This window comes from Rhinopithecus bieti, unplaced genomic scaffold (genome assembly GCF_001698545.2).
Source record: "Rhinopithecus bieti isolate Rb0 unplaced genomic scaffold, ASM169854v2 scaffold_48354, whole genome shotgun sequence".
Taxonomy (NCBI): Eukaryota; Metazoa; Chordata; class Mammalia; order Primates; family Cercopithecidae; genus Rhinopithecus; species Rhinopithecus bieti.
In genome coordinates this window covers 32,392-43,538 of record NW_016819017.1, presented here as the reverse complement: position 1 = coordinate 43,538, position 11,147 = coordinate 32,392, and the positions used below count along the sequence as shown (strand labels likewise).

Genomic DNA, 11,147 nt, shown 5'->3' with positions numbered 1-11,147 from the left:
ATTCTAAGAAAACTTGGCAAATAAAGCTTTGGACTTTATTTCTTTCTCTACTTTTTCTTCCCCCAGTTTCTTTGTTTTAAACTACAGTATTCATATTTTAAAATGTTTTAACTTACTTCAAAACATTAACATAGCAGTTACATTTTGAATAGTTATATTATTTTAAAGTAACTGTAAGATAAAGTTTTGGAGAAACTATTATGGATAGGGCTGATTTACATTTTCACATTTTCTAAAATCAGCTTTGGTTTTAGAACTAATTTTTTTCATTTCCAGAAAATCTATCAGGTTTAGTCAGATACTTTAAAATAATTATTATATATTGCAATCTTTTAACAGGTATTTTGATTCTTTACTTCCTACAGAAATTAAAGTTTATTCAGTTGAACTCACATTTTAAAATTCTGTATTTCTGATGAACTCTAACCTTCTAATGTTGCCTTCTAAGCAAATTGAAAGCTGCCTTATACTGAATGAAGAAGAGAACAAATACTTGCTGAATGAGGTATTGCAAAAGACTGCATGCACTTTGAAGAAAGACTTAAGTTATTGTGATATGATTTCCATTCTTTTTAGCTTTATCTTAAACATATGACAAAATATCTACACGAAGAGTGGTATTTCAATTAATATAGTACATTTATTTTCCAGACTGATATTCAGCTTAAATATGCCAGTATGTGATTTAATCCATAGGTCCCTGATGAACACATTATTGTCAGATTGGTTACATATGCTAAATGTGATCTGAAGATCATTCCTAGTCATTTATATGTGTCAGGGTAAAAGTGAAGTGACTGGAACTATAAAAATTCCTTCAAAATAATTTATCAATGTATTAGGTAAACCCAGTTTCAGAATGATAAAGAAAAACTATTAGACCAAATAATATGGCTAATTAACAGTGGTACGATTTCTAGCCCGAGGGTTTAAAATGGACTTAAAGTAACTGTCTTTCAAGTGAACTCAAATAATGCAAAAGCAGCAAGTTCACAAAACAGAAGGTAAGAACAGGACCTTAAGTCTATTTTAAACCCTCGGGCAAGAAATCGTACCACTGTTAATTAACCACATTATTTGGTCTAACAGTTTTTCTTTATCATTCTGAAACTGGATTTATCTAATAAACTGATAAATTCAGTTTGGAAGAGTCAGTTGAAGTCACAAGCACCCAGTATTTGCACTCTTTCAGTGAATGCAGGCAAATCTGTTATTCCATCTGTAAAATTGTATTATTGCTCTCCTATTAATGTCATATTTATAAAAGTATTTATAAAAGTATCATCATAAAAGTATTTATAAAAGTATCATATAAAAAAGTATTTATAAAAGTATCATGAGGATGCCAAATGCTAAAAATGGAGATGGTCTAGTAACGAGAAATGCCCACCCCAGGGAGTGCGCATATATTCTAATAATGTATTCCTACATTCTAATAATGTGACGTATTTTGGAACAGAGACATTAGAACTTCATGAAGTTTTAGCTGTTCTTTCCCAAGCATCACAAAGTTATTATTTAGGCAATGTATGACTGAAATAATTCATTCATCATGTACAGGCACATGAACATAAGTATGGCACAAAATATGCCTCTAACTGAAACTGAGAGGTATAAAAACATATTTCACTCTTCATAAAGAACTTTGTGAGGAAATATAACTCTGTAATTGTATAGACACTTTTCCTCAAAATACTCGGACATTCACAAACAGTAGATTGCAATGCAGTTTGTACACATTTTAAGTTGCATAAACATCTCCTTGATTTTCAAATGTAGTAGAATACTGTCTACTAAAACTTCTCTTTGTTTCAACTAAGTACTCTCACATATATTGGTTTATAATAATGGTTGTTATTTTTTAAGTGTTTTCCATTCAAGGAAAAGAAGTAAATTCCTATGTGAGAGTAACCTATGTGGTTGAAGAAAAGGTATTAGCCAGAGAGGTCTAGATGGTAAAATCAATATTCTAGCCTCAAAGAAGCTCCATGAACATAGAGGAACGCCAGGTGTCACACAGCTTTCCTTCACTCGAATTCATTCTTGACTAGAGCCTGTATGCCTGTTCCAGGGACATTTACACTCTGAAAGGATTTCTTATGATCTTTACTAAATACATAAAGAAGAATGCCAACCAGTGCCCTTTTGTGTGATGAGACCTGTAGTCATGTGATTGAAATAGGTAACATGGACTCTGATTTTAAAATGTATTGGAGATATAAATGCGCTAAGCTAGAAAAGGTTTTTCCCATCCACAGTCAACGATGGGAGCCTTTCCTTCCTCAGAAATAATCCCTTTTTAGGTCATTGAGAAAGAGTACAAAGGCCACACCTCATGATGCAATATCTTCATGAGCCCAGAGCACATACATATCCTAAAGGAACTACCATAGTACCACGCTCATTCCTGGCACCAGAATGAAGGAAACACACTGTATCCTGCACACACTTGCCAGAGCAGGCCACTTTCCTCTTTTGTGAGATTTAAAAAGCTCCCCCAAATGTTATTACACCCATCCCCAATACACAGAAAATAGAGGAAAGGCTGTTTCCAGTTCTCAGTCTTTAAACAACTGTAAACGTCACTACTCACAGTGGCATATTACAAAGTAATAAACAGTGTGCATTTGAGGGCAAACCACATATTGAGCTGATGAAGAGCTCACTGTGATTAGGATTCGATCAAACATAATATCAGAACATAAGCAAATTTTATCTGAATTCCATAATGAACATACATGCTGCAAAAACATTTTAAAAACCATGGCAGCCTATTCCAAACCAGCAAGAATAATTTTGTGCAAATAGTGGGTCTTTGTGTGTTTGAACTCCCACCAGGTAAGGGCAAACTCGATATGTGAGCTAATGATCTACAATTATCAATTAAAACCAAAAATGCTAAAGGATGCCAGAGTGAACATCAGGAAAAGATCCACTCTCCCTTACTTTTTTACAAATAAATTTAAACTGTAAATTAGAAACACAAATAAACATGAGTGGCTCTAACATTCAAATGAAGTAAATGAATTGTGTACGAGATTAATGCCATAACTTTTTGTTGTTGTTGTTTTTCAATTTCTTGACCAGCTCTTAGACGATGATGATGTTTATCTCCCTGTCCTCGGATGCCTGGTAAAAGAATGGCACGCAGGGTTTGCTGGCCAAGCCTGGGTGCTCCTGGGTGTCCTGCATTCCAGGAAGCAGGTGCATGATCTGCTGTGCGGTGGGGTTGTCATGGGGAGAACGCTTCCTGGCCTCTCCTGGTGTGGGCTCCATGCTGTTGTCCAGGCTCACCTCATAAAAATCTTCAGAGAGAGGGAGGCAGGGATCTCAGTGCAGGGCCAGCCTCCCCTGCTCCTGCCTGGCCACCCCGCCTGAGGGCTCTACTCACCACCCTGCTCACCAGCAGCCCCAAGTTCCTCGGGGGCTGGAGCCCCTGGAGCGGGCTCATCAGCAAGGTTCTGGGGAGAGGTGAAGAATTTGCCATGCCCCTCATGGTCACCCACAAGTGGCAACACCAGCTTCTGCAGTTCCAGCGTATTCGCCTGAATGGAGGGGTGCTCAGCTGCCACACTGGAGCCGGAGGCAGCACCAGCACCCATGCCCAACCCTACCCCCATAGAGGTGGTGCACTCCCTACCTTCATCTCCTCCTTATTCTGGGCCAGCCTAATGACATCCTCCTTATCCTGGTGTCACGTGTTTGGCACTGCCCCTTGGCTCTCATATACTGTGATGTACTCTCCTGCAAGAGGACAGGGCTCAGATGCTGGGACCCCTCCAGTGGCCCTGCAGCTCCCCTTGCCATGCCCTGGTCTCCCGCTCACTCATGCCGTCTGTTGCTTCAGAGAGCTGGATGAATCCAAGATCTAGTTTTTCCACCTACTCCTTCCCGTCCGCCTTCTCCTTTGGGAGGTCCACAAAGCCGCTCTGGAGCCAAAATAATGGGGTCACATCTCGAGAGTGACCTGTCCTGTCCCCCCCCCCCCACATTTTTTGGCCCATGCCAGGACTCACTCACCTTCACCTTCTCCATGGCCTCCTTCAGGGCATGGTAACTCTCCCCGCACACAAACTCACCCCGAGTCCCTGGGGCTGGGGCCTCTGCCTCTGGCTCCTTCCAGGCCGAGGCCATCAGGTAAACCAGGTGCAGGCAGCACAGCCTTTGCACCTTCTGCTGCCCACATGGCCGTGCCTGCTCCTCCTGGGCACTGGCTCCAGGGGAGTTGAAAAATGCCACTTGAAGGCAAGAGGTGAGTATTCTTATAGGGGCATACACAGAACAAACGGGGCAGGGAGGTGAAGTGCAGCCCCTTCCCTTGGGGCCTCAGAGAGTGCGCCTGTTGGTCACAGGTGAAGTGGTGTCTGACCACTGGCTCCCAGAAGGGATGAGGGTCCAGAGAAATCAGAAGGCAGGGAAACCAAGAGCATAAGGGAGTCTGGGAGGGACCACAGAGGAAGGTGGCAAAGGGGAGGCGGGGAAAGTCAGGCTCACCGTGGCCTCCCAGCTCTCCTGGTCCTGTGGGATACTCGGCATGGGCCGAGGTGCCTCCTCTTCCTCACTGTCCAGATGTCCTCCTCCATTTCCTGTGGGGAGGTGGCCAGAGGGGTCCTCAGACAACCCAGCAAGGGAAGTACTGTGGGCCCATCTCTGTCCTCACCCTCACTGTGTAACCCTGAGCCAGCCCCTCCCCAGAGGGGAATGAACTGCTGTTCTTAATTTTCCCTTTTAAGAACCAAGGTCTTGCTATATTGCCCAGGCACAGTCCCACTACCGGTTGGTGCAGGAGTTCTGACCTGCTCCCTTTCTGATCTGGGCCAGTTCACTCATCCTTAGGCAACCTGGTGGCCCCCTGCTCCCAGAAGGTTACCATATTGATGCCGAACTTAGTGCAAACACCTGATTGGCATAACGACCAGCTATTCTAAAGGTCTCTTCCAACTCCTCAATCCTATGCTGCTAACAGTCCCTTCCTCCTGGGGCTCTCTCCTCTTCCTCTGAGTGGTCTCCTGTACCTTCTCCAGGGAGAGCCATGACGCTCAGCTGGCTCTCTAGCTGTTGGTTCTGATGGCTGGCAGTTTCTAGGTGCTCCTAAGGGGACAGAAAACAGACTGAGAAGGCATGGAGGTTGCCAGGTCATCCCCCTCAGGGCTCCATCCTCTGCAACTCCCTCCCCTGGGTCTCCTGCAACTTATGGTAGGCCATCTCAGCCACTGCTTTGCCCTGAGCTTCCTACTGCTGCAGCCAGTCCATGAGCTGGGTCTGCAGCAATAACTGCCTGTGCAGCAACTCCTTCTCGGAGGTCAGCTGCTGATAGCTGGCCAGGTACTGCTGCAAGTACTAGTCTCACTTCTGCTGCAGACTCTGAGACTCTTGGCTCTTCAGCTCCACCTGCAGGAAGACCCTGGGCCTGAGGGCACGTGGTGGCTGGCTTCCAGATTCTGGGCCCATTAATAGAGTAGCAAGGGCACTGTGGGGCTGTCAGCTGCCCAGGCCCCTGGCCCCTTGCTCCAGGCCTAAGAGACTGTCTCCCTTGCCAAGAACCCCATACCTCTTCCCCCAGCCTCAAATCTCATCTCCTTCTTCCCACCATTTAAACTGTAGGCCACAGACTGGTGGAAAAGCAGAGGGAGCCAACCACCATCTGCTAAGTGTGCTACATGCCTAATGTTTCCATGTATTCACCTCAGAAGCCCCTGCTGGGGGTGCTGGGGACAGGGGCTCAGCTGAGAAAGGAAGCAGACAATAAGGGCCTCTGGATTCCCCAACCACCGCCCCCCTACCCAAAAAGAAAAAATAAAACCCTCCTCTTGATGCACAGCTCCTCTCAGGCTTCCCAAACTTGGCCTCACTACTAATGATTCCTTGCACCTGATGGTAGCCAATTTCCAAGCCACTTTCAGATAGAGAGCACTGTGGGTGGCTGACAATGGGCACTCTTCCCTCTTTGCTGATGGGGACCCTGAGGTTCATGGAGATGACAAAACTTGCTGTCTCCTGGCACAGACCTCTTTCCCTCTGCCTCAAAGCCCTTCCATCCACCCACCTCCCTGGGGCATTCTAAGCCACCCCCACAGTCCTCTGATGCCAGTCCTGCTCCCATGTCACACCAGCCCCATTTTACCCATCTGGGGTTTGAGTTCGGACAAGCTCCTCTCCAGCTCCTGTATCTGATGTATGTCACGCTTCTCCTCCTTCAATGTGTGAGCCTGCCCAAAGCACAGAGGGGAAGGGCCCTGGAGAGAGGGGCTGGTGGCTGGACAAGCTACCATCTCCCTCTCTGCCCCCACCTCCACAAAGCCCAGACCCATGACCACCTCTGGCTGTACTAGTCCCATTTTACAGATGCCCAGAAAGATCCAGTGACCTATCTAAGGTGGGGGCTAAAGGGTCATGTCTCACCTCCACCGACATTTTCCACATCCTCTCCTGCCACCGGGCCCTCTCTCCTTTTATATGTTGAGCATATTCATCTCTCTCTAGCTGGACTTGTTTAAGTGACTCTGTCATCTGCAAGCATGGGCACAGAAGTTAGGAAGGGCTGTCACTGGTCCTCACCTGCTCCTGGCCAGTAGGGATCATCATCCTTCCACATCCCTTCTCTGCAAAGCCTCACCTGTGTCACGTGTGTGTTCAGCAGCGCCTGCTCCTTTGTGGACTGCTGTAACTGCTGCTGGAGGACTGCTTCACTGTGGCTTGAGGACTACAAAGATCAAGGCATTTCCAAGTCCATGGCCTGGTTTTTAAAAGAACTCAGTAAAGTTGGAAGCGACAGAGAAAGATCGAATTTACAGCTGACCAAAGAGGCCCAGAGAGATCAGATAATATTGCCATTGTTGTTACTGTTGTTACTACCACTGTTTGAACCTTTACAGAGTTCACCAGGTACCATGCTAACAATCCCATTTAATCCTCACTACCACCATATGAGACAGTTACTAGGAAAACCTCTATTGTGTAGATGAAAAACATGGAGTATTCGAGGTTAAGTTCTTGCCTAAGATCACTTAGACAGAGCTGGGATTTGAACACCAAGTTGGACAGGTCTGTCCGATTCTCTAAGCCCATTTTTCTTGCTGGGGGTGGGGGCACATCTTTTGTTTATTTTTTGTTTGTTTATCTTTTGTTTGTTTTTTGAAAGGATGATACATTCGCATAGTCCAAAACTCAGAAGGTACAGAAGGGAAGTGTCTCCCAGGCACCTTGTTACTCTCTCCTGAGTTTTTTACAAACACTTACAGACATGTTTTATGTACATTATCATAGTATGTACACACACACACACACACACACACACACACCTACAGACACACTTTCCTCTCTCTACAGAAATGGTAACATACTAAAGGTACTCTTCTGTACCTTCACAATACAAGTATCCAATACCCCACCTAAGACTTGGCCAAGGCCACAGCCAGGTAAGGGCAGGGCAGGCACTTGGTCTCTGAGCTCTGCGTCCAGTGCTCACTGCCCACAGTGCCCCCAACACACACACAGCAGCTGACTCAGCGCCAGGCTGCCTCTAACAACCATACACAAAAGCAGCTTGAAATGATCCTGCTGCCTTCTGGGCAGGACACTGCATCCTGCAGAAAGGAGCTTTAGGCTCACTCCTCCATCTGGGAAGCCAGGCTGCCAGGTGACGGGGCAGCTGGTTGGACTCACCCTGTCCTCTTCTTGCTGCTGTGTAGACACAGCAGAGAGAGCTCGCTCCAATTCTTGAGTACGCTGTAAGGAGTATTGCAGGCGGCTGGCCAGATCCTTGGACTCTTCTGTAATGACAGAGGTTGAGATGGGGCCAAAAGGACTCCCCCTAAAGACCTGTCAAAGTGCCAGGTTGAAGGATGACCGGGTGCCCAGATTCCTACCTTCGAAGTGTCTGGCAGCACGTTTAGTATGGTAAAGGGTGGTCTTCAAGTCTGCCTTTTCCAACATGTCCAACATGAGGATGTTGATTGTCTGGAATTGAACATTTGGGAGAAAAGTCAAGAAAGTGCTGAAAAAGAAGGAAAGAAACATTCTCTGAAGGACAGGAGAAAACTCCCCACCCTCCACTCACCTATAACTGCTCCATTTGTGCTTTGTGTATTTCATTGTTTGCTTTCTTTTCCTATAGGAAGAGGAAGACAGAGCTCTTACCATGGGAAGCAGAGATAGCACAGCAAGAGACATGCCCCAGAATGCCACTAATGCCCCAGGACAGGTCCACTCATGGGACTAAGTTATCAGGGACCCTATGGGGATGGGATGGAATCTGAGGGGTGAGCCTTCTTCCCCAGGCTGGGAGTGGGTGAGATGAGACTGGAGCCTCTACATCTGAGTGTCCCTCAAACCCAGCAGCCATGTTGTGAGCAAACAAAGAAATGACGTTACTTCTTCCAGCTGATGTTCCACTTGTTTCTTCTGTTGTTTCTCTGGGGAGAGTCACCCCAGAGTCAGGTGACTGAGGGTGGTCCCCTCAACTCTATTCCCCAGACCAGGAAGCGGTAGGCAGGGGCCAGGAATGGATTTTAAAGGCAATGTTCTCAGACCCAGTGGCAACACGAACTGGTCAACTCTCCTCAAGTTCCCAAGGACAGATGATTTGGGTCTCTGTCAGTTTTGCCCACAGCCGCAGAACGCAAAGTCTGAATCTGGATTCTCTCAAAAGGACAGTAACATAAATCTCCAGAGACAGAGTCTGAGAAAAGCCCACCCTTCTGCCAGCTTGTTATTTAGAAAGGTGCATTCATTCAACAAACACTTACTGAGCACATACGGGCCAGGTACGGTTCTCCATGGCAAATATAGGATGGAAAAGGACAGACAGGAGCCCTTGGCCATGAGGTTTCCATTCTAGGGGCCCTTAAATCTCGGACTCTCAGAGCTAACAGAGACCTTTGATGCTCTACCTCCTCCAGAAACACGAGCCCAAGGAGGAGAGGTGACTTGTCAAATTTGCTCTGAAAAGAGCAAATTCAGGACTGAGTCAGGGCAGAAATATGGGGCCCCTGACAACCAGTCAGGCTAGTGCTTCCCTGAGAGGTGACAACCCTAGGGTGTATGTGGCAAGGACTGGAGCAGAGGTGTCTGGAGAACAGAGAGTCGGCAAAGAGGGCAGTGACAGAAGAGCCATGCTACATGCGCCTTGCTCTGGAGTCCCTCCAGGTGAGGCCTGGGTGCTCCAGCTTCCCATTTGCCCTTGGTACCAGGGGCCCCAGCCCCTTTCTTCAGGGCCCCATGGATAAACTAAAGACTAGGATTGGCAGCATGGAATCAGGGGACCCCACTGGACTCTTACCAATGATTCTATGTTTTCATTAAGGTGATTGATTGTCGTGGAGTTTGAGTCCAGGGCTACTGCTAGTTCTTGATACCAGCTCTGAGGCGCATACAGAGAGGATGAGTTGGAGGAGGATTGCAGGGAGAGGTAGAGAGAACAATCATTAGGGCTGGGGTGTGGGGGGGCTGTCTCAGCTGGTAAAGGGGCACCCAGCCCCTGCTGTGAGAGGAGGTTGGAGGGCTGGCCTGCAGGGTCACTGCACCTAGGCCCAGGGCCTCTTACCTCCAGATCCTTCAGGATAACAGATGATGCAGGAGTAATAATGATGACAAATTCAGAAGAAAACAGAAACTTACATGGGAAACAGTTATGGATATCAAGAAGGTAAAAAACAGCAAGGGGCCAGGCATGGTGGCTCAGACATGTAATCCCAGCACTTTGGGAGGCTGAGGCGGGTGGATCATTTGAGGTCAGGAGTTCAAGACCAGCCTGGCCAACATGGTGAAACTCTGTCTCTTTTAAAATACAAAGATTAGCCGGGTGTGGTGGTAGTTGCCTATAATCCCAGCTACTCTGAAGTCTAAGGCAAGAGAATCATTGAACCCAGGAGGCAGAGGTTGTAGTGAGCTGAGATCACACCACTGCACTCCAGTCTGGGTAACAGAGTGAGACTCTGTCTCAAAAAAAAAAGAAAAGAAAAAAAGCCCCAAATCCCACATGCCTGCTCTGTACGTTATTCCCATAAACAGGCTGAAGGTTAATGGCAGCAACATAAAATAAGCCAGAGGTAAAGTATCCCCAAACCAGAGAAGCCTCAGGGGCATGCACAGCTGGGGACAGCAAGCCAGAGAGGGGTCCTGGCACTGCCTTATCTTCCACTTGTTCAATGGCAGAGTGCTACTCCATTGGAATGGTTAAGGTTGGACACTAGCACCTTCAGAATGTCCTGAATCTACAGGAGGTGACAAGGGAAAACAAGGGCAAGTGGAGAAAGACAGAAGTAGCTTAGAGAGAAGCAAGAAAGGGTAGGAGGAAGATGTGGGTTCCTCTGCTGAAGAGCAGAGGAGATTAAAACCATGGCCTATGCCATTTTCCAAATGGCCACCTGCTGCCTTGCCAGGGGCAGGAACAAATAGATGGAAAAGTCCCCTGAGCAATGCAGTCACAGAGTGGACTCACCTGACCAATGCAGCTCTTAATATGCTCACTGGACCCCTCCCTCAGGCCCAGGACATGGGCGATGAATCTGGTAGAGCTCCAGACCTCCACATCCATTAAAAAAAAACAGACTTCTGAGTAAGGGTTCACTTGAACTAAGGGGCTGTAGCTAAAAAACAAGTTTGAAAGACACTGATCTTCTCCAATATCATCTTACAGAGGAGGAAACTGAGGCCCACAGGAAGAAGTGATTTTCTGTGGTCACCCAGCAAGCTGGTGGCAAGTTAGATCTTCTATTATTTCTAGTGCCTGGGGCTGTCCTCACCACACACTGGGCCCCTTCCGTGACCCTAAAGGGACAGCCTGATGGCAAGTGGCTGTACTCATTGGCCCAGCTTCCCCTTGAGACTGGGGATGAGGAAAATCAAACAGCAATGACCATTTCCTGAGTATACTGGCTGTTTACAGCAGGCCATGTACTAAGGATTAACATAAAACAACAATAATAAGAAATCTCATTTAAACTTCACAAATGGAAGTCAAACAATACTACCCCTATTTTACAGATGTGAAAAGACAGGCCCAAAGAGCTGAAGCAATTTGCCATAAATCAGATGCCTAGCAGACGGAGAGGCAGGATTCAAACCCAGAATTCTCTACCAGTACCCAGCAATCTCAACAATTACCCTCTACTGCCCCTTGGGCCCCTGTCCCCAGGAGCCTGGTT

The 11,147-nt window shown here is 46.8% G+C and overlaps 1 protein-coding gene and 1 pseudogene across 2 annotated transcripts in view; both read right to left on the bottom strand.

Annotated features, from left to right (window-relative positions):
* Positions 1-2,906: 2,906 nt before the first annotated feature.
* On the bottom strand, positions 2,907-9,582 carry LOC108519193 (golgin subfamily A member 6B-like; annotated as a pseudogene). Its single transcript, XR_001882558.1, has 13 exons — positions 9,281-9,582; positions 8,374-8,412; positions 8,060-8,110; positions 7,869-7,959; positions 7,666-7,772; positions 6,617-6,703; positions 6,403-6,510; positions 5,016-5,091; positions 4,495-4,586; positions 3,827-3,929; positions 3,641-3,744; positions 3,392-3,545; positions 2,907-3,305 (listed from the first exon to the last, which is right to left on the bottom strand). The product of XR_001882558.1 is annotated as a golgin subfamily A member 6B-like (transcript).
* LOC108519191 (golgin subfamily A member 6C-like) overlaps positions 8,370-11,147 on the bottom strand; it is a 16,041-nt gene continuing 13,263 nt past the window's right edge. Inside the window, 1 exon segment of the mRNA XM_017858032.1 lies at positions 8,370-8,414. Coding sequence (XP_017713521.1) covers positions 8,370-8,414 — 45 coding nt within the window.